At 57.8% G+C, this 22,857-nt stretch overlaps 1 protein-coding gene across 1 annotated transcript in view; it reads left to right on the top strand.

Moving 5' to 3' along the window:
• NUP210 (nucleoporin 210) overlaps positions 1-22,857 on the top strand; it is a 90,279-nt gene that overhangs the window by 31,385 nt on the left and 36,037 nt on the right. The window contains exons 7-20 of the mRNA XM_055557838.1: positions 1,600-1,758; positions 2,310-2,378; positions 3,308-3,414; positions 4,331-4,471; positions 5,290-5,427; positions 6,382-6,537; positions 8,533-8,731; positions 12,128-12,273; positions 14,425-14,646; positions 15,139-15,312; positions 18,143-18,335; positions 18,814-18,920; positions 19,472-19,576; positions 19,666-19,767. Of these exons, the coding sequence (XP_055413813.1) occupies positions 1,600-1,758; positions 2,310-2,378; positions 3,308-3,414; positions 4,331-4,471; positions 5,290-5,427; positions 6,382-6,537; positions 8,533-8,731; positions 12,128-12,273; positions 14,425-14,646; positions 15,139-15,312; positions 18,143-18,335; positions 18,814-18,920; positions 19,472-19,576; positions 19,666-19,767 (2,018 nt within the window). The remainder of the gene's footprint in view (positions 1-1,599; positions 1,759-2,309; positions 2,379-3,307; positions 3,415-4,330; positions 4,472-5,289; positions 5,428-6,381; positions 6,538-8,532; positions 8,732-12,127; positions 12,274-14,424; positions 14,647-15,138; positions 15,313-18,142; positions 18,336-18,813; positions 18,921-19,471; positions 19,577-19,665; positions 19,768-22,857) is intronic.

Raw genomic sequence — 22,857 nt, forward strand, 5'->3', positions numbered from 1 at the left:
GGTGACATGGGTTTAATCCCTGGATTGGGAAGATCCCCTGAAGGAGGAAATGACACCCCACTCCAGTATTCTTGCCTGGGAAAGCCCATGGGTAGAGGGGCCTGGCAGGCTATAGCGTATGGGGTCACAGAAGAGTTGGACACGACTCAGCGACTAAACAGCAGCAGCAGCCCTCCACGCCCTGCGGCTGTGCTCTGATCCCTGGGTGTGTCATTTGCAAGCCTCTCGGCCACCGCTGGGCCATGTGGACCGGAAGTGGGCTGTGTGGACCAGAAGTGGGCCATGTGGACCAGAAGGGCTTCTCTGTTCCAGCCTGTCAGAATCCCCTGCCAGGCCTGTGCTGGTCCTCCCCTGCAGTCTCCTCCCTGCCTGGCCCCCAACTCCTCCCTGCTCCCTGAGTTTGGTTCAGTGGGCCTGGGATGGGACCAATTATTTGCAGCTTCCCAGGTGATGCTGATGGTCCAGGGAACACACTTTGAGAACACTCTGCTCCAGGGCAAATTCCTGGGGACTTATTGGAACACACAACTGGTACCCCAGGGCAGGAGATGGGCACTTTGCCCACCCCCGCCCCCTTCAGAATTCCTGGGAGTTCTGAAGGGTATTCTGGTTGAAACGCCTCTCGGATCCTTGTCCTGGGCGCCTCCCGGGGCAGCCTCCGCCTGGGACGCGGTGGTGAGCGGGGAAGCTGACTGTGGTCCCTTTCTGGAGGGCTGGAGCGGGGCCTCACACACAGGCTCGGGGAGTGGGCTATCTGATAGGAAGTCCTACAGACGGGGGAGAGGGCGTGTCCGCGTGGTCCTGCTCCCTGTGGTCTGCCTCCCACGTCTGCTGCCCGCCGCTGAGGGGCCCCTAGCAAGCTTCCAGTCTTGATTTCTGCAGGTCCCCCAGTGCTCACGTGAGGGTTTCAGGGGCGTCGTGGGATGAAAAGGGTGAGGTGCATGTGAAGGTTAGACCCTGAGGTTATGGGTTTGTAGAACCCATTATTTCCCAGGGAAACTGTTTTCCATCCTGGCCCAGACTGGGTGAGTTCTCTTCCACAATGGGACACAGAGAAGAACACCAAAGGATGGTCAGGACAGCAAGAGAGAGAATTCTTTACAAATTATAGACCCATCTCTTGAAACCCAATGGGGCACCATGGACAAGCATCTCTTTGCAGACCTCCGGAAGGTGGCCAGGTCCAGTGAGCCCTGCCCTGGGTCCCTCAGTGCAGAGGCAGCGTCACTCACTTCCCTGACAAGCAGAAAAGGCTCTGATGTTGGTATCCTGCCAGACGCTGGCAGTTTGAGTCAGAGGCTGTGCTTAATTTAAAAAAAGAAAAAAAAAGCTGCTCATGGCATCCACAGAAAACTGATTGCCTCTGAAGATTCATGGAGAGTGTCAGCTTTGTCCACAGGCACACAGAATACTATTAAAATGGAAAGTGTTGAAAAAAATTAGGCAAAAAAAAAAAAAAAATCAAGCAGCTGTACTGACCGCAGGGTCCAGGGATTGCAGTGGTGGGGGTGGGGGTGGGTGAGAATGACGTTGACTTTTAACATTTCCTGTCTTGACTCTCTCCGCCTGCTTTGCTCATCCCTGTTTCTGGGTGGCCAGAACTCGCGATGCCCTCCGATCAGTACGAGCTACAGCTTCTGAACAACGTCTGGGACCCACAGGGAGACCCGGGCCGGCCTGTGGCGGTCTTGGCCCAGGACACGTCGACGGTCACCGCCATGCAGCTGGGACAAAGTAGCCTGGTCCTCGGCCACAAGAGTATCCTTTTCCCGGATGGCGTGCCGCACCTGTGTGTCTTGCACAGACGTGCTGTTTGGAAGTCAAGTCACTTTCCTCCCTGAAACCTTGGTGAGGCTAAAAATAGCCGTTTCCCCTCAAGGTCTGAAAATCAAAAGGACCAAAATAGCACCGTGTCTGAGCAGAATGGCTCACCTCTGTGCAGGGCTCCTTGGAGAGGCGCCGAGGTGGAGGCGGTGGCTGGGGCTGAGCCCCCCTCCCCGCCTCTGGAACGTTCTCTGGTCTCATCCTAGGGGCCTGGTCTAGGCTGTTCCCATACCAGCGTGTGGGCTGTCACGTGTCCCGGACTGGTTCACGTGCCCCAGGTGGTCTCCAGGGTCCCTGTAGAGGCCCCCTTTTGAGTGGAGGAAGTGCCCTGTGGCCGCCGATCCTGGAAAGACCTGTGTTCTGCAGGCCTTGGGCGGGGGCCCTTCCATCCTTGCTTCTGCCTGTGTGATGTTGACAATGACGGAGCCGCAGGAGCCAAACCGAAGCCTGCCGGCCTGTTCACTGCTCCTTAATTCAAAATCCAGGCATCCGCATGCAGGGAGCTTCCCGGCTACCCAACAGCACAATCTACGTGGTGGAGCCTGGGTACCTCGGTGAGTGTGCGTGTCCTGGGTTGTCTGGGATTACAGGAGGTAGAGTCAGATAAAAGCAACAGCCCCCCAGAAAATGGCCTCACTTTGGCCAGATCTGCCGGCTGGGAGGCCTGGGACATCAGCTCCCACTCTGACCCCCGTTCTTCCCCCGTCTGTGTACAGGACAAGTGGAGGGAGGCTGGGCCAAATTCCAGCAGGTGGCCAGCTCTTCAGGGAGAGAAGCAGGACAGAGTAGAGTGGGGAGGGCTCTGTCTCCTGGCTTTATACCTGGGCTCTGCACAGAGCGCATCATGGCTGCGGACGCTGGCGAGATGTCTTGGAGGGAAAGAGGGGAAGGCTGGAGGCCTAGAGAGGAGGGAAGGAATTCTCAGCCACAGAGGACCCAGAGGAGCATAGCCAGGGCCCAGGGGCTGCCCAGGGGCAGTGGTCAGAGTGTAGACCTACAGTGGATTCAGGGTGCAGACCTACTGTGGATTCAGAGTGCAGACCTACTGTGCACCCAGAGTGTAGACCTACTGTGCACCCAGAGTGTGGCTCTACTGTGTATTCAGAGTGCAGACGCACTGTGTACTCAGAGTGCAGACCTACTGTGCACTCAGAGTGCAGACCTACTGTGGACTCAGAGTGCAGACTATCTGTGGGTCAGAGCTGGGCCCACCATGGATAAGGTCAAGTTTGAATGGGCCCTGGAGCCACCAGGAGTGAATGTTCAGGTTTGGTCCGGGGCATCTGAGGTCAGCTCGGTTTCTGAGGGCTCAGGGCTGCTGCGGGCATTAGATCTGCCAATCACGGGCACTGGTCCCTCCCTGGGAGGTGTGCAGCGGAGCGGCTGTGGCCCCGGTGCTCACAGGGCCTGGTTTGCCCTCTTCCTGAGCTGCAGGCCCCTGTGACCCCAGTGCTGAGACTCTGTGTACCTGCCTCTTCCATAGGGTTCATGGTCCACCCTGGTGGCAGGTGGGTGCTCGAGACTGGCCGTCTGTACGAAATCACCGTCGAAGTGCTTGACAAGTCCGGCAACAAGGTCTACCTGTCGGATGTGAGTCCCCTTCGGGCCTGGTTGGGGGTGCAGGGGTACATCTCCTGGAGAAGGTGCCTGAAGAGCCGCCTCAAATCACAGGGCCCCCTAGCAGGCGGGCTTAGCTGGGGGGCTTCTTACAGTACTGCTGGATCCCTAGGAAACCCTGTGATGGGGAACCTCGGGCATCTCAGGGCCCTGTGAGCCTGTGAGTCTGCACCCTAAGGCCGCACTCCCATCAGGGCTGGAGCCGGGAGAGGAGGCCGCAGGCAGCAGGGTCACAGAGGCGGTGATGGTGCGGGGGTGGCGTCTACCATCTGCCCTCCTGCTCCCTCCTTGTTAGCCCGGGGACCTCACCCCTGAGAATCTATCCTTCCCGGCCCTACAGCAGCTCAGGGCCAGAAGTGCCTGTGAACTGCCCAAAGGCCCCTCGACTGAGACCAAGCCCAGTAGCTTCCTGGTTCTGGAAAGAGCTTCACACAAACAGGCAGACGGAGAGGTGTCTTGGCCGCATTTGTTCCTTTGTGAGCAATTCCCAGGATCCTGAGAATATCCAGACCTTCCTTGTGGGCCCTGAGGTTTCCCTTCGGCCTACTTGGCAGAAGTCACCACCTTCCTTGTGTTACTAGGCTCACTCCATCACCGTCCTGGGGGGATGTTACCTCTGAGGGATTCCGTTGTTGTTCTTTGTATTTGGTGGTTTCCTTGTTGGGACCACGGGGTCTGAGAGCCACTGTGGCTCTGTGCTCCTGAGCCCGGCTCATCCGGTCATGCATGGAGGGGCTGAGGCTCGGGGCTCAGAGCTCAGATCCCGGGCTTCGTGCGGCTCATCAGTCTGGCCCGACTGCTCTTTGGGGGCCACGTGGCTTCTCTGCCGCGTCCTGACTTCCCTGAGTTGTCCCTGAATCTCCTCTCACCATCCTGCGTTGCCTTCCAGAACATCCGCATCGAAACTGTGCTACCTGTGGAGTTCTTCGAGGTGCTGGCTTCTTCCCAGAATGGGTCCTACCATCATGTCAGGGCGACAAAGCGGGGCCAGACGGTCATCGAGGCGGCCTTCACCTCTGTGGTGGACCAGGCAAGTTGGCACCTCCCTGGGCCACCCCAGGCCCTCTGCAGGCAGAAATGCCAACCCAGGGTGGACATGAGCCGGAGGAGTCGGGGCCCCAAGAGTTCAGTGCTGTAATGGGTGCCGTGGGGGTCCTTCCTACTCTAGGCTCCCGGTGGCATCAGGTGTAGGGGCTTTGGCTTTTTCCTGTCCCCTGTCCTCTGTCCCTGTCGTGGACCAGAGCCCCCTTCCTCTGACGCTTGCTGACTCCTGAGAAAGCAAGCCCTCACCTCTAGGACTGGGTTTAGAAACCCTTGTTGGGGCCCATGTGTCCAGCTGTGCAGTGACTGGGACCCATGAGTGTTTCTGTGGCTGTTTGGGGTCCTTCAGAGTTTTAAAATTCTCACCCGTTTTTGAAAGGCCAGTCGGTTTCAGTGGGAGCAGATTCCACTGATGGGAAGCTTGGTGCAGGGACTCTCATCTCCCTACTACACCTCTCCTGGGCCTAGTGGAGGCCGCTGTGGCCTGGGGACCAGGCAGAGATTCCTACCGAAGTGGCCAGTTCTCCTTTGGAGGCTCTGGCGAGTGGCTTTCATGTCCCATGCCTCAGTTTCCCCATCCGTAAAGTGGGGATAACCATGACCAACCCGGCCATGGGATGTGCCATAAGGATGCAGCCAAGCAGTGCTGACTCGAGTGGCTGTTGAAGAGCCACCGAAAGCCGTCTCCATGGAGACGAAGAAGGCTGCAGGGTACCTGGCATCTTCCTTCCTACTCCCCCACAGTCTGAGGGGAGGGGAGGGGGTCTGGTTGTCATGCTGGCGTGTGGCTTCCTCGCCCCCTTGCAGGATGGAGGGGTCCACACATTACGGGTGCCTGTGTGGAACCAGCAGGAGGTGGAAATCCACAGCCCCATCACCCTTCATCCGAGCATCTTGACGTTTCCATGGCAACCAAAGGCAGGCGCCTATCAGTACACGATAAAGGTAACTGGGAGACCCCGTCTGGGTGACTTTCTTTGGGTGTTTCCATGTGTTGGGGCTCTAACTCCATTCTGTTTCTGTTAAATTACCTTCTATTGGTTGAAAGAATTTGAAATCAAAGTCTTTATGCTTTCTGTATCTTCCAAGGTTTTCTATCACAGCAGGGTATTTTGGTAATTAGGAAAAAACCTTGAAAAATAGAAAAGAAAACACAATGAAGAAAGTCCTGAGCATGGATTTAACTTTCACATGTGGTTTTTATTTTTTGTAAAAATAATTGCTTTCTGGGAGCAGTGTAAATATCTTTAGAGAAAACCTTGGAATTGGCGGGGGAGTCGTCTCCAACTCCATCGCACGTCTGGTGTTCTTGGTCTCTGAAGTTCACGTGGCCCCCAGCGTCAGTGGCAGGGCCCAGGGCCCTTTGGGCTGGGGTTTGTGGGGGCCGCGCTCCATCCACCCCGCTGTCCCCGGCAGTGTGGACAGTGTCCTGCGTGTGCCCTGGGACCCACTGTCCCTTCCCTCAGCTGTGTCACCTTCCCGGCCCCTCTAGGGTTCGGGGGTGGTGGCCCCTGATGCGGAGGCCGCTGGGCTGTCCTTGACTTCACGGTAGATAACTGGAGCGGGCAGGGTCTGTGCAGGAGGGGCAGGGACGTCACGACCCTGTGACTGGGGTCTTCCCACTGCAGCCTGAGCTCAGGAGGTGCCCCTGGGTCCTGGGGCCACTCTCAGGGATGTGTGCATACACGTGTGTGTCAGTCAGAGGTCCGTGGAATACGAGGACCAGAAGGAGACAGGGTGGGGAGAACGAGGGGTGGGGGCGGTGCAGCCGGACATTGGCTGATGCCTTGTGTCTCCACGTGGTGACTTGATGCCAACGCGTGCGACCGAGGGTGTGAGAGGGAGAGGGATGTAGGGGCAGGGCAGGCGGGCTGACCCGATGATGCCTTCCCTCCCCAGGCCCACGGCGGCAGCGGGAACTTCAGCTGGTCCTCCTCGAGCTCTGTGGTGGCCACGGTCACTGTCAAGGGCGTGATGACCACAGGCAGTGACACAGGGGTCAGTGTGATCCAGGCACACGACGTGCAGAACCCACTGCATTTCGGCGAGATGAAGGTGAGGCCCGGGTTGGGGTGGCCGCAGGGCGAGATGAAGGTGAGGCCTGGGTCGGGGCGGCCGCCCTGGCAAGACGAAGGTGAGGCCCGGGTTAGGGCGGCCGCCCTGGCGAGATGAAGGTGAGGCCCAGGTTAGGGCGGCCGCCCTGGAGAGATGAAGGTGAGGCCCGGGTCGGGGCGGCCGCCCTGGCGAGATGAAGGTGAGGCCCGGCTCGGGGCAGCCGCCCTGGCGAGATGAAGGTGAGGCCCGGGTCGGGGCGGCCGCAGGGCCAGATGAAGGTGAGGCCCGGGTCGGGGCGGCCGCCCTGGCGAGACGAAAGTGAGGCTCGAGTCGGGGCGGCCGCAGGGCGAGATGAAGGTGAGGCCCGGGTCGGGGCAGCCGCAGGGCGGCTTGGGGAGTGATCAGGCTGCTGTCTTAACCAGCCTCAGGCTTAATTCAGAAGCACCCTTTAGTCATCAGTCTTGACCTTGGCTGGGATTCTGGTGAGGGGGGTCAGGGGTCAGGTCCAGCCTGGCCCCTGAGGTCATGGACAGACCCAGGAGACAGCCATCCCATCCCACACCGGGCAGGGGTGGGACCACCGGGATCCCAAAGGGAGGTCAGAGAATTCAGAAACACGAGACACTCAAAGGAGTCGTTCTAGAAGGCCCCGTGACCCGAAAGCTAGGACTCTGCATCAGAAAGGCTGCTGGGTACTGGGCTGTAAATTCATAGGGAGAGGAAGCCCCCAGACCCAAGACTGGCCTGCTCCTTTCCTGTGATTCCTGTTCAGATCCAAGTTAGGAGTCCCCCTGACAGGGACCCTACACCTGGCGTCCGTCCCAAGTGACGTCCCAAGCGACGGCCGAAGGTGGGCGTGACCCCCTGGACAGCCCTGCCTGGTGGCCTCCTGACCCCAGCTCTTTCCTGACCGCCTGACCCTGACCTCAGCTGCTTTTATCACTCATTTAGGGCCAGAATGGAAGCTCCATACGTAGCGTGTCCAGCCCCAACCTTCTACACTATTTGGGACATTAATGCACAGGTCGTACTCGTCTTTTTACTTCCATCCGCACACACCTACCTAAAGATCCATCTAACTCTCATGAGCATGCTAAGTCATTTCTATTGTGTCCAATTCTTTGCGACACCATGGACTGTATCCAGCCAGACTCCTCTGTCCATGGGTTTCTCCAGGCAAGAATACTGCAGTGGGTCGCCATGCCTTCCTCCAGGGGATCTTCCCGACCCAGTGATCAAACCCGTGTCTCTTATGTCTCCTGCACTAGCGCCTCCTGGGAAGCCCTAACTCGCACGTAAGGAGGGTTGTAGCCGAGACAACTAAGCTGTAGCATCGCTTCCAAGTGTTTGGATGATCTGTGGCGCAGGCTGATTCATCTCGGTGAACGTGCCCCGCCCACCCCCGCGGAGCCCAGAGCCCACTCGAAGCCCAGCAGTGTGTGCAGTGGTCGGAGCCTGGCTTCCAGGGCTGTCTGCCTGGCCCAGACTGACCCTGCTGCAGCCAGGCAGGCTCTCAACCCCCACAGCAGGTTCCTTGTAGGGCAGAGACACTGGTGGCCTTGTTGACAAGGAGGCTGAGAGGATGGGGTGCGCTCGTCCGGCTCTTGGAACGGAGCTTGGCGTGTGGGCAGTTCTGTTGGGTGTGGACGCTGGTGATGCCTCTCACTCTGCGCTCCCCTCTTCTTTACCTCCCTCCGACGTGCTGAGCTATACATGCCTCAGGGCCTTTGCGCAGACCCTCTCTTCAGCCAGACTGGGTCCGGCCGTCTCTGACACGCTCCCAGGTCAAGCTCATACGTCACCTTCCCAGGGAAGCCTTCTCTGCATCTCTGCCCTGAACATCTCTCTGCCCCCTGCATAAAGCGTCGTGTCCACCAAGCTCAGGCTTCTCACCAGCGGGTCCTGAGCGCCCACACGCAGGAATCAGGAAAGCTGAGCAGTGGCTCTTCCTCCTCTGTGTGACCGGCTGACCACACCCCCATCCCTGTCCTGCAGGTGTACGTGATCGAGCCCAGCGGCATGGAGTTCGGCCCGTGCCCAGTGGAGGCCCGTGTGGGCCAGAGCCTGGAGCTGCCCCTCAGGATCCACGGCCTCATGCCGGGCGGGGCCGATGACGTGGTCACCCTGAGCGACTGCTCCCACTTCGACTTGGTGGTGGAGGTGGAGAACCAGGGCGTGTTCCAGCCACTCCCAGGTAACGCAGCGCTGTGAGTGGCCGCCGACTGGTGGGGTTACTGCCGATGACCTGAGTTTTCAGCGCGGGTTGCCCAGATTCCTAAATCGGGAACTGAGCCAGTGGAGGGGTTGAGAAATGGCGTTTCTCAATGGGAGGGTCCCCTGTCCACCCCCAGCTATGGTCTGCTCTGCACCTTTCTGCCACGAGGCCCTCATGTCGCTCGGCTTTCTGAGCCTCAGTCTCCACATCTGTAAAATGGGCATCATCCTAAGGAGACTCGCGTGTTGTGGTGCCTGTCACAGCACCTGGAATGTGGCCGCTGCTTGGAACACACTGTCCGCAGCGGTTCTGACAGAACGGCAGCACCTCTGTGACGCCACGGTCTGCCCCTCCAGGGCCATTGGCGCCAGGCCGCCTGCATGGCTGGGTGGTGGCATGCGTGGTGACGGTGCGGTGGCACTCACTATAGAGTGTCAGCCCGCTGCTGTGGGGCGTGCCCGTGGCGTGCATGACCCCGCCAGACTCAGAGCCTCTGTGGGAGGAGGGGCTGCGGTCAGGCCACGTGTTGGACAAAGAGACCGAGGCCGCGTCACTGCCCAGGGTCCCCCGAGGGCCCAAAGCCAGATCCTCAGGGTGGAATGCAAGGCTGGGTGTGTGCCGCACTCACCCAGAGTCTTAGTGCCCGGGAAACGGGGCCCCCTGGGGGAGTCGGCCCACGGGGTGCCCTAGGGCTGCGGGTGATGCTAACCAAGGACTGATGGTGAGTACAGCCCGGGCAGGGTGAGGGGCAGGGAGCAGTGTTCATGAGCACGCCTGTCGGCCGTGTGCACACACGGAGGCCTGAGGTTGCGGAACCTGTCAAACCCTGCATCACTGGGGCTTTGGGGTACGTGGACCTCAAAGTGGCCAGAACTGGGGGCCACCTCTGGTTTCTGAGCAGAGGAGTGAGCCCTGGATCCTGGCAGGGTTTAGGAAGCTTGACAGTCAGAGGTGTTTGTAGGCTTGCCCGTTGGGCCACCGTGGTTGTGGTCATTCACGGAGCTGTTTGAAGGCAAAGCTGCTCGGATGTCATGGCACATCCCGGGACATCACCGTGTTCACATACTTCCCCATAGCTGCGGTTGCATCTTCTCAGACTGTCCAGGGGAAACCAGGCCTTATGGGTCCTGTGTCTTCAGAGAAGCAGCAGACATCAGCACGGCCTTCCCAGGTGGTTCAGCGGTACAGGATCTGGTTGCCAAAACAGGAGACGCAGGAGGCCTGGGTTTCATCCCTGGAGGAGGAAACGGCAACCCACTCCCGTGTTCTTGCCTGGAGAATCCTGTGGACAGAGGAGCCTTGCGGGCTATAGTCCATGGGGTCACAAACAGCTGGACGACTGAGCGACTGAACAACAACAAAACATCAGCGCAGAAGAAAGAGGCCCGTCCTTGTGATGGCAGGAGAGGGGCCCGCCGGCCCGCCCCGCCCCCACGCATCCTGGGGGGCTGCAGCCGCGAGCTCCGGGGGACTGAGGAGAAGGACAGGTGGGGTCCACGGTCCTGGTCCCAGCGCTGCCCTTGTCAGAACTGCCGACGAGCTCTCCTCCGGATCTGCGCACCTCCTCGTGTGTACATCCGCCTCGGGAAAAAAGAACCCTAAAGAAATACTGACCTGTGGTTACTGCATGTGTGCGAAGCATTCAGGATGAAACGCACCGATGCTTGAGGCTCACTTCTAGACGCATATGGTATGGGACGGACTGTTGGGTGGGTAGACAGGCAGCCAGAGGAGCAGAAACGAATGTTCGCTGTGGGATCTAGCAGGCTGGGTGTGCAGCTTCACCGCATCATTCTTTCTAAATGTTTGGGAAAAAACCTGTAAAATACCACCAGAATGGCTTTTTTTCCAAACAGGTGGAAAATACTGCGGATTGGCGGCTGCGTGAGTCAACACAGCCGTTTGGGGAGGATGGTTGGCGAAGGTGATGAAGCTGGGCATAGACACTCCCAGGCAGTAAGGACCAGAGAAGAAATCCCGCTCTCTGTGGGATGCCAATAGAAACGCTGAAGTGCATCCCCAGAAAAATGCCGCACGTGCTCGAGGCAGCTCAGTGTGCCCTTGTGGCCCTGCACGGCCAATGGCGCGTTAGAAGGGTTAGACGCCAGCACCAGGGGGCATGTGCTCCTGGGATGCAGTGTCTCAGCGGTCTAACATTAACATGATGCACCACGGTAGCAAGATAGAGGAAGAAAACTGCGGCGCTATCTCAACGGATGCAGAGAGATCAGTGGACAAATCTCAAAACCTTTTTCTGATAAAATCAGCCTACAAACTGGAAATAGAAGGAAACTCCACGAACTTAATAAAAGCCGTATATGAAAACCCATAACTGACATCATCCTCCGGGTAAATGGCTGAAAACATTCACCCTAAGATCGGGAAGACAAGGTCATCTGCTGCCACCACCTCAACGCAGTAGCGGAAGTCCTGGCCAGAGCTATTAGGCAAGAAAAGCAAATAAAAGACACCCAAACTGGAAAGGAAGGGATAAGCTTATCTGTTTGCAAATGACTTAATATGTGAAAACCCTAAAGGTTCCACCGAAAAGGCCTCTCAGGAGTAAAATGAATGTGGAGAAATAGTATTCGTGTGGAATCCGAAAGATCCAGAATAGCCAATGCGATGCTGAAAAAGAAGAAACTGGGAGATCTCATTCTTCCCTTTTTCAGGACTTACTTCAGGTTGCTGTTGATCAGTCTCTGAGTCGTGTCCGACTCTTTGTGACCCCCCGTGGACTGTAGCCCACCAGGCTCCTTTTTCTATGGGATTTCCCAGGCAAGAACCCTGGAATGGGTTGTCATTTCCTTCTCCAGGGGATGTTCCCGGCCCAGGGATCAAACCTGCATCTCCTGCTTGGCAGGTGGCTTCTTTACCACTGAGCCACCTGGGAAAGTCCTTATTATGAGTTATAGTAATTGAATCCGAGTGGCGGTTGCACAGACTTAGAGATTGGTGAAATAGAACAGAGAGCCCCAAAAATACTCTGATACCGCCAGTACTGAGCGGGAGAGAGCCAGTTTCCAAGGACTTCTGCCTAGCAGTTCCCTTTGTTTGAGTTCCAAGGCCTGCAGGATTCGGCTCTGCTCTTAGAAGTGGTTAGGTTTTCCTCTGGGGAGGGGCACGGGGAGGGTACCAGTGGGTAATGCTGGTACCTGATCCCAGTCCTAGAAACAAGGCGTGTTCAGTCTGCGGGGAAAAATGGTGAGCTGTATGCTTACGACATGCGAATGCTTTTGGGTATGAGAATTATACTTGAAAATGGTAAGTTAAAAAAATTGGATTTGTATCAAGCCCGGCGTGAAAGAGGGCGTCAGCCCGTCGGGTCTCCCCTGACAGGCGTGTGCTCGCTGACCTCTGCTGCTCCCGTTGCAGGCAGGCTGCGGCCGGGGCCTGACCACTGCAGCGGCGTCACGGTGAGGGCGGAGGCCCAGGGCTACACCGCGCTGCTCGTCAGCTACAGGCATGGCCACGTGCACCTGAGCGCCCGCGTCACCATCGCCGCCTACCTGCCCCTCAAGGTGAGCCCCAGGCCCCGCCCTCCTCCTCCCCGGCGCGAATTACCCATCCGCTCTGGCAAATGTGCATTAAATCGGAGCAGCTCCAGAGGCGCTTTTCAGTCAGGATTCGGGAGCCTGTAACAGAGCAGGGCCTGCCCGAGGGCGGACAGTGAGTGCTGACATCCATGTGGATGAAGTGACCCCACAGGGATCCAGACGGGGGGCTCCAGGTCCACTCTGGAGTCACCCCGCAGGGTCTCCAGAGGGCCCTACGGTGGGGACAGTGGCCCTGGCGCATGGTATGAGTCCTGGGGCCTCAGGGCTCTGGGTCCAGTCTGGACGTGCCCCTCACCTGATGCCAGGTGAATGTCAGCGTCTGGTCCCCTGTGCACACGCGTGCAGAAGGCGTGAAGCGTGTTCCCGCTCAGAGCACGCTGCCTTTGCTGTGACACCAACTCCCGAGCCTGAATCCAGGTCCCACAGCAACTCTGCAACTTTGGTTTAATTTCTCAGGGCCTCAGTTTCCTTGCCTGTCAAATGGGGTTAATACAGCACCTGCCAACAGGATTGTAGTGAGGAGGAGGACTTGAGCAAAACCAGATGGGCTGAGCACCATGCCCGGGAGGTGGCAAATGCTCAGTAGGGTTAGTAGTTAGCCTGTGGGCGAGAAGGGCCTGGCCCTTCCTCTCACGTGCGGTCGTGCAGCCTCACACAGAGACCCGAGCAGGGTGCGTCTGCGCCTCTGGGCCTGTCGGTTTGGGGTGTGTTTCCTTCTCCCCTGCCCCACCAGGAGCAAGCTCAGGGACATTAGAAACCGTCATCTCTGAACCCCTGGCCCTGGGCACAGTGTCTGATGCAGGGCAGACAGCAGCCCAGGGTTGTTTGGATTTCTTGTTGGGATGTAATCGACAGATAATGTTGTGTGGTTTCATTAGCGCAGCTCAGTGACTTGAAACTTGTCTGTGCTATGAAACCATCACCATAACGAGTCTATTTAACACCCATCACCACACATAGTCACGTGGGTTTTCTTTTTGCCCGCTCCTCTTGTCCTCAGAGGTACCAGCCTCTATACCCTGTCCTGCACCTTGCTCCTTTACTTGAAAAACAAAGAAGGTGACTTGCAGATCTCTTCACATACACACGGGAAGGGCTTTGCTTGCTATTTGGTCATAAAGATAGACCACAGTTTACCACCCTGCTGACGGCTGTTTGGGCTGTTCCCACGCTTTCCCCTCTTAAAAAATAATGCTGCAGTGTGCAGTTCTGTGCCTGCAGTTCGTGTATTCATGGAGCCCTATCTTCCGAGTCCATTCCTAGAAGGGATGCTGCTCGGACAGGGGATGAATAGGCCTGTGACTTTAGCAGACATTGCTGAATTTCCCTGTTGGGGTTGTGCCATTTTCCTATCTTCCCCAGCAGGATATGAGAACACATTTCTCAATGATACTGTACTTGAAAGTTGCTGAGAGAGTAGATCCTAGAAAAAAACATTAGTAACTTTCTGCGGTGCAGCTGTTGACTAGACGTACTGCGGTGATCTTTGACAATCTGTGCAAACATCAAATCACTGTCCTGTACTAACAAAGCTCATAGAATGTTATATGTCAATCACATCTCAAGAAAACAGCTTCCTTTTATGAAAGAGTATGTGTTTAGAACTTCCCTGGTGGGGAAAACTCTGTGCTCCCAACACAGGACATCTATCCCTGGGCTTGATCCCTGGTTGGAGAACTGGATCCCATGTGCCACAGCTAAAGACGCCACGTGCTGCAGCCAAGGCCTGGCACAGCCAAAGAAAAAATAAATGAAATGCATGTGTTGCTACAGACTCATCAGCAGTGTATGTACTCAGACTTTTGATTTTTGCTGATGAGACAGCAGAGAAATAGTATCCAGTGTAGTTGTGATTTGCTCTCCTTAAAATATTTTACTTTTTTCTACATGGTGTTTCATTTCTCACGTGGTTGAGATCACGCTACAGATATGAGGGGAAACAGACATGCTCTTCCTTTAATGGAGCCCGTAGGCCAGGAGGGGAGACAGACACCCAAACAGATCCTCCTGGCAGGATGGAGAGCATCACGTGGGGCAAGGACCAGAGAGTGAGCCCCCCGCCCGGCGGGCCTGCTCCTCCAGGAGCCACGCAGACTCTGCTGCTTTCTCCCACAGGCTGTGGACCCCTCCTCTGTCGCCTTGGTGACCCTTGGCTCCTCGAAGGAGATGCTCTTTGAGGGTGGTCCCAGACCCTGGGTCCTGGAGCCTTCCAAGTTCTTCCGCAACGTCACCTCAGAGGATGCGGACAGCATCAGTCTGGCTCTCTTTGGGCCCCCTGCCTCCCGGAACTACCAGCAACACTGGATCCTCGTGACTTGCCAGGTCTTGGGTGAACAGGTGAGAAGGCAGCCACCCCCAGGCCGACCCTGGCCAGAGGAGGGGTGGACAGTCATGTCCCCGAGCGCCCTGCTGTGCCTCGCACCCTCGTTTTGTCTAATCCTCAAGATAGTCCTAAGACACAGCTGCGGCCATTGTACCCATTCCACAGGCAGGCAGACTGAGGATCAGGGCAGGGGGTGACTGACTGAACACCAGGCAGGCCGAGCAGGGGGCAGGACCCTGATACGTGCTGGCCAGTCCTGGGAAGCTGCACGGCATCCCCTGACCCTCCTCTTGGAGCAGGCCCAGTTCTGTCCTGTTTGTAGGGGGCTCCAGGGCCCCTGCCGGAAGGTCCGTCCATCTCCCATCCACGTATCCCTGGACCGTTGTAAGCCCTTGGGGTGGGTTATCACAGCCATCCCCATTCTGCAGAACAGCACCGTGAGTCCAGGGGTTCCCAGTGGAGTGGGGACTCAGCCTGGATGTGCGATGCATCTTCCGCCCCGCCAGGTCATCGCCCTCACAGTGGGGAACAAGCCCAGCGTCACCAACCCCTTCCCGGCGCTGGAGCCCGCCGTGGTGAAGTTCGTGTGTGCGCCACCCTCCCGGCTCACGCTGACGCCTGTCTACGCCAGCCCCCAGCTGGACCTGTCTTGCCCGCTGTTGCAGCAGAACAAGCAGGTGGTGAGTGGCCTCTGAGGGCCAGGCTACGGCCGGTGCTGCCCCTCCCTCGTCGGCACACCCGTCCTGCCCGGCGGGCGCTTGTCTGGGGGTGCCGTGGGGTGCCAGGGGCCTGTGCTGTGGCAATGTCAGGAGAAAGGGAACCTCTCAAACGCCAGACTCAGCCGCCGCTCTCATCCCCTGTGGCAAGAGCGACGTATGTAAGTCCAGGCTCTGGGAAGACCCGGCCCGCTGGGTCCACTGTGAGGCCGGAGCTGAGGGGCCCTCAGGGCGGCAGGCCCAGCCCCGATCTGACTCGCGTGTGTCCGCCTCCTTTGAGTGACATGGGGTGACCGGCCTCCAGGGCTACTAAAGGCATAAGGGGAGCTGCACTCACGTTGGTGCTCAGCGGGTGCCTTAGGGGCCTCACCTTGCTCCCTGCTTCCGTCCTGCTGCGGCTTCCTGTGCGCCCAGAGCGAGAGCTAGACTCACACCCCCGCCTCCTGAGGCCCACAGGCCCCGGGACCGCCCGTCACCTTCCCCGCCCCACCTCTGTCCCCTCTCGGAGCTGGGGCGGCCCCGTGGTCTGGCTTGCTCTTCCCTGACTGGAATGGTCTCCTTCTGAACGCCCAGGCCCTCTCCTGCCTCCCTCAGCTCTTCACTCACACGTTACCTCCTGGGAGGGCCTTCCTCAGCCTTAGACCCCATCTAATGTGTGTCCCCAGGCTTCCCTGGTGGCTCAGTGGTAAAGAATCTGCCTGCAATGCAGGATCTGCAGGAGATGCAGATTCGATCCCTGGGTTGGGAAGATCCCCTGGAGAAGGAAATGGCAACCCACTCCAGTATTCTTGCCTGGAGAATCCCATGGACGGACGAGCCTGGTGGGCTACCGTCCGTGGGGTCGCAATGACAGAGGATCTAAACAAGGGTAACAACGGGAGACCCCAGCGTTTCCTCCTCTGGTTTGCTCCTCCTCCCCCACCCCTGCCCCCAGGCACCTGACATCCTAACGCTGTAGAATTTGCAGGAAGGCAGACCTCAAAGATAGCCTGGGTCTGGTTCTAGACCCCCCAATACAGCTTGAATGTTGTGATAAAATGAGTCACGTGAACTTCTTAGTTCTCCGGTGCATTTAAAAGTGTTTATATCATCCTGGAGTCTGTCAAGTGTGCAGTAGTGTTACGGCTAAGGAAAACCACGTACAGACCTTAATTTAAAAGTACTTTATTGCTAAACAACGCTGACCACCATCTGAGCCTTCAGAAGTGAGTTGTGGTAGTAATTTCAAAGGCCCCTGATCACAGATGCCCTAACAGATACAGACAGTAATGATGAAAAAGCCTGAAGCACTGAGAATTTCCAAAATGTGACCCGGAGACGCAAAGCGAACAAATGCTGCTGGAAAACTGGCCCTGACAGGCTTGCTCTCTGCAGGGCTGCCCTGACCTCCAAGCCACTGACCTCTGAAAACACAGATTCTGAGGGGCTCGGCGCGTCCAAGCTGCGCCTCTGCTCGTCTCCCTCTCTGTGGTTCTAGAGCGGGGCCCGGCTGGGGCTGGGAGGCGGGGGACCCCCCCACCCCTCTAGGCTCGTGTCCCTGCCACCCTCTGCTCTTACTCTGCAGGCTCACGTGCCTGGGGACCCCGAACCCAGGCGTGGTGGACAGGGCTGGGAGAGGTCAGGCGTGGAGAGTGGATGCCCCTCCAAAGCCCCCTCACTCCGGCTCGTGCCCCGCCAGGCTGGCCAGACCGCCTCAGTTTCAGAGAATAAGATAATCAGATCCCCGTGCATCCGTCCTATCCATAAGCACTGGCTGCTCGCCAAGAGGGCTGCGTCTGGCCGTCGGTCAGCAGTGACCTCGGGGTCAGCCCAGGGCTGTCTCTTGGTTGAAAGACGGCGACAGGACAGCGAGCATGGCTCTGCGTGGACTTTTGTGTGTCATAGATCTTGCTTGAACAGAGAACTGCCCGGAGATCCAGCCTCCCTGGGACTGCAGAGTCCGCAGCCAGGCAGACAGGGCCCCTGTGATTTGTGGTCTCGCAGGGACCTGGGGAGGATAGATCCCTGCCATGTATGCCGGTGCCGTGTCAGTTTCGCTTTATGCCCCTCTGGAGCCAGAGGCCGCCCTTACGTGTTTGCAGAGTAAATCACTGGTGACACCAGGCGCTGAAACAGGGCTGACCTGCCACAGTGACAGACAGGGGCCGCGCTCCAGCCTGAGCCCGGGCTTCTGAGCTGGGCGTCGGCCCGGAGTGCCGAGCCGGGGCTCGGATGGAGCCACTGCCTGACTCCTGCACAGCGGGGGAGAGGCTGCACAGCGTCCAGGGAGGCCCATGGGCTTCACACTCAGACCAGACGGTCCACCGCAGGCCCTGCGTGACCGTGGGCGAGAGGCTCAGCATCTCTGAGCCGCCTCGGCCTCCCCGTTCGTGAATTTGCGGCTGCTGTTGCCATTGCAGGACCAGGGAACTTGCAAGTGTGCTTGAGGCCTGGTCCCCCAGCCTCGGCACTGCCGACCCTTCGGGGCGGATCCTTCCTTTTTGGGGGGCTGTCCTGTGCGCTAGGCAGCACCCTGACCTCTACCCCCTGGATGCCAGTAGCACCCCCTACTGTCGTGACAGCCAAAAATGTTTCCAGACATCAAGGTCCCCGTCGAGGAGCATGGGCTGGAATTGGAGGCCTGGTTGTGTAGGACTGTCAAGGGCACCTTGACAGCAGCGGTAGCGAGCATCCCTTAGCGAGTCACCCCCAGAAGCTCACCAGGACCCCCGTGAGCCCGCACGGTGCGCTGTGTGTCAGGGACAGGCCTGCCCAGCCCGGGGTGTGGCCCGTGGGTGAGCTTGGCTTCTTGCAGGTTCCTGTCTCCAGCCACCGCAGCCCGCTGCTGGACCTGGCCGCCTACGACCAGCAGGGTCGCAGGTTCGACAACTTCAGCTCGCTGAGCATCCAGTGGGAGTCCAGCAGGCCGTCGCTGGCCAGCATCGAGCCTGCCCCGCCCCTGCAGCTGGTGTCCCAGGACGACGGGAGCGGCCAGAAGAAGCTGCACGGTGAGCGGTGGCCCCCGACCGGCGAGCTGGGCTCAGAGAGGGGCAGGCGGCTGTGGGCGGGGGGCCAGGACCCCCTCTGTCCAGGACTGATGCCCGGGGAGCGTCAGGATCCTCTTTAGTCCTCACACGTCTGCGAGGGAGGAACAGACTCTGGGTGGGAGGTGGGGAGCAGCTCAGGGCACATGGCGGCCGAGCTCAAGGCCCAGCTTGTGCACGGACCAGGCTGGAGCCCAGACCCAGCTGCTCCGAGCTCCGAGACACCCTGACGCTGTGTTGGAGACCCTCAACAGCCAGGACCTGAGCCGTCCCCTCCAGCTCCTCTGAGCAGCTCTAGGAAGCTTGCTCAGGGCCCCTCAGCTCTCAGAGGTCCACACGGTGTGCCCCGTCCCCCAGTTTCAGGGTGGAGGGAGACTTCAAGTACACACCAGGTAGAGGGAAGGCGGGTCTGCATCACAGTCGGCTTCCCTCTCGCTCTCAGGCCTGCAGGCCATTTCGGTTCACCAGGCCTCGGGCACCACGGCCATCTCTGCCACCGCCACTGGCTACCAGCAGCCGCACCTGGACGTGGCCAGAGTGAAGCAGCCGGTACTTATCGGGGCCCCCGGGGCGGGCCGTCCTCCCGCTTCCCCCACGCTCTGCCCAGTGCTCCCGGGGTCCTGAGCTGGCCCACTGACGGGGGGCGCCTCCTTGCTGGCCCCCATGCCTCAGTCTCTCCTCCTGTGCTCCCTGCATGCAGGTGACAGGGGGTCCAGCTGAAAGGCAGAGGGGCTCGCCCATCTAGACTCTTCCCCCCCGCCTCCCACCTCACAGCCCCTGCTGAGCGTGCCCGGGTGGTTCAGCCCCGTCCCTTTCAGCCCATAGCCCCCACTGCCTGGAACACCGCCCCACTTCCCTGGGGCGCGGGGGGGGAGTCCAGCCCGTGGCCTGGCAGGTGAGGTGGCTGATTTGGCAGGACTAGGGGAGGCCTCACAGAGACGCGGCTCAAAGCTCGACGAATGTTGTTGGGCTTGTGTCCCCGAGACAGCGGGGTCCCTGGTGTGATGGCAGCGCCTGGGGCTGCTCTTCCGTGGGGGGCGCCTGTGGGCCGGTCTGGCCCTTGGCCCCCTGGCTCTGACTGCGTGGTCCTGCCCCTTCAGCACGACCGCCTCACGCCTGTGTCAGCCTCCATCGAACTCATGCTGGTGGAGGACGTGAGGGTCAGCCCGGAAGAGCTGACCATCTACAACCACCCAGACGTGCAGGTACAGCCGCCCCATTCCCCACCCCACTGCCCCCTATCGCGACCCCCGAGGACCCCTCACCTCTGACCCCAGCCCGGCCCCTCCCGCAGGCGGAGCTGCACGTCCGAGAAGGCTCTGGCTACTTCTTCCTCAACACCAGCAGCGCCGACGTGGTCCGGGTGGCCTACCAGGAGGCCCGGGGCGTCGCCACGGTGAGTGTGGGCTCCGCCTGCCTGCCTCTGCCGTCAGCAGTGGGTCATGTCGGTCACAGCGCAGGGTCTTCAGAGTCTCCCAGGGGTCACAGCAGACACCCTCAAGCTGCCTTTGTGGTCCGTACCGAGTCTCCACAAGCTGCCCACGCTGTTAGCTACCTAATGGTTTCCTTTCAGTCGGCCTTTCGGGTAAGATGGAAATATTATTACATGAGCGACACTGTAAGAACCCGAAGGACTGTTGCCTTGATGGACACATCGGCTTTTTCTGTTTCTCCGTGTTCCTTCCCTGACCTCCACCCAGCCGTGACCACGGAAGAACTGAGCCTTCCACGCTCATCAGGGCTTTAATTCAAGTTTTCTCTTTCTCCATATTGCTCTGTAGGCTGGGTGGTGATGGTGATGATTTTTATTATTATTTTTTGGCAATCGTTCGTACTCAGGCATTCTCTCCTTGTGGCGAGTTTGAGTTGCTTAAATTTTTTTTTTAATTTTTAAAAAGTCTCTCTATGGGGCTTCCTTGGCAGTCCAGTGGTTAAGATCCCATGCTTCCAACGCAGGGGGCACAGGTTCAATGCTTGGTCAGGGGACTGAGACCCTGCATGCCATGTGGTGAAGCCAAAAAATACAAAAAAATAAAAGGTCTTCCTATGGCTGTGACAAAGAGTAAAGGCTGAGCAACCCAATGTCTTAGCTGTCTGTGCATCAGCACAGTGAATTATTATACGGTCACGAAAACTGACCTGTGTCTAAAAGGAAACCCTCAGGATGGAGTGTGTCAAACCCCTGATGTGAGTCGTGACCACGACACCGGGCGGTGTTCTGGCATCGCAGCTCTGCTGTGAGCTCTGCACCACTCAGAGCCTGCGACCTGCATCCCCTGGTGCAGGCTGGTTGCCAGGCGTTGAAGGGGTTTTACAGTCATCCCAGCACCAAGCAAGCCTTGGTCCCGGACTCGAGAGAGGCCGGGCACTTGGTGCTTGGTGTGTGGTGGGGGTTGAGGCAGGTTCGCCTGCAGTCTTGCCGTCTGCACTTGCTTTTGGCACTGCCCGTCTGTGCGGGGGAGCCCTCGCCACTGGCAAGAGCATGAAACACGAATTCTGGGCAAGGGTGCCATTGGACTAGGCCTTCACAGAGACCTGGTCCCACCAGCTCCTTCAGAAACACAGCCCGGCACCTTGCCCTCAGCTGTGCGGTACATTCGTGCCTTAGCTGGACACCTCGCTCTCTCAGCCGTAACTCCCTGCAGGTCCCTTTCTCTGACTTTCTGCGTCCGATGACTCTTGATGCAAGGGTCACAGCATCAGTTGCTTCTGAAGTGGGACGGGTGTTGAGTAAGTGGGGCAGGTGAGCAGGATGCAAGGAGCACGCTGGGAGGAGCTGGGCTAGCCGACACCAGATGCTTAGCTGTAGTGTTGCAGGTGATTAGGGCATGGTGCGGACTGCGGCAAACTAGAGAGCAGAGACTGGCTCAGCGACGGCTGTGACCGCTCCTCAGTCGTTAGTGTTTTTAGTAGCAGCTTTATTGAGCTGTAATTCACATACCATACAATTCACGACTTAAAGTCACAATTCAGTGGGTTTTAGTGTATTCATAAATAAAGGCAACATCACCAAAGTTAGTTTTAGAGTATTTTAGCACCTCAAAAAAAAAAAAACCATAATAATCACCTCCCTGTTCTTCCACACACATACACACATGGAAGTATGTTGGATTTTTAAATTTATTGTGTCTTTGTTGCTGCACTTGGGCTTTCTCTAGTTGCGGCAAGTGGGGGCTACTCTCTGGTTGCCGTGCGTGAGCTCCTCCTCTCAGGGGCTTCTCCTGTTGCAGAGCACAGGCTCTGGGGCACGTGGGCTCAGGAGCTGTCCTCCTGGCTCTGGAGTGCAGGCTCTGGGGCACGTGGGCTCAGGAGCCACCCTCCTGGCTCTGGAGCGCAGGCTCTTGGGCGTGTGGGCTCAGGAGCTGCCCTCCTGGCTCTGGAGCGCAGGCTCTTGGGCGTGTGGGCTCAGGAGCTGCCCTCCTGGCTCTGGAGCGCAGGCTCTTGGGCGTGTGGGCTCAGGAGCCACCCTCCTGGCTCTGGAGCGCAGGCTCTTGGGCGTGTGGGCTCAGGAGCTGCCCTCCTGGCTCTGGAGCACAGACTCAGTAGTTGTGCACACAGGCTTCGTCGCCCCTCAGCCTGTGGGATCTTCCCAAGTCAGGGATCAAACCCATGTCCCCTGTATTGGCAGATGGATTCTTAACCACTGACCACCAGGGAAGGCCAGTATATCGATTTTGTCCAATATTTTTTCTGTGTTTCTTGAAATAATCATGTGGGCTTTTTTTTTTTCAATTCTGTTGATATGATATAATACATTAATTGGCTTTCAGATATCAAACCAACCTTGCATTCTGGGATAAATGCTACTTGATCATGATATGTAATTCTTTTTATGTGTAACTAGATGCAGTTTGCTGGTATTTAATTGAGTGTATGTTCATATTCCCGAGAGATACTGGTTTGTGGTTTTTGGTGGTGTCTTTGTCTGGTTTGGGTATCAGGATGTCAGCCTCATGGAATGACTCTGAAGTGTTCCCTCTTCTAATTTTTGGAAGAGTTTGTGTAGAATTGGTAACAAGTAATCTGGTAACAATTCTACCAAACTCTTGAATGTTTGGTGGAGTTAACCAGTGAAGCCAGATTGTCAGGGGCTTTCCACATGGGTAGTTTTTTTTATAGGAATTCAATCTCTTTACCTCTGATTGGTCTGTTCAGACTGTCTGTTTCTTTTTGAGTCAGTTTGGTAGCATGGGAGTTTCTAGGAGGATTGTTTTTTTGTTACATTGTTTTTCTGACATGTTCTTCTTTTCCCCAGTGGGCAACCTTGGTCTTTAGCTCACTTGTGGGCCCCTCAGCGAAGCATGAGGAGGCATGTTTTTCTCAGAGGCAGAATCGCGGATGTCAGGGCCTCTTGGGTTTATCACCGTAAATCAGAGCAAGAAAAAGCTGTCCCTTGGCACCTGTGGACGAGCGTGTGTTGTTAGAGGGAGCCTGGGGGCAGCTGGATGCCTGAGATCATAGGGAGCTCCCCCGAGGCATTGTCATT

The sequence above is a fragment of the Bubalus kerabau genome, chromosome 20 (assembly GCF_029407905.1).
Source record: "Bubalus kerabau isolate K-KA32 ecotype Philippines breed swamp buffalo chromosome 20, PCC_UOA_SB_1v2, whole genome shotgun sequence".
NCBI lineage: Eukaryota > Metazoa > Chordata > Mammalia > Artiodactyla > Bovidae > Bubalus > Bubalus kerabau.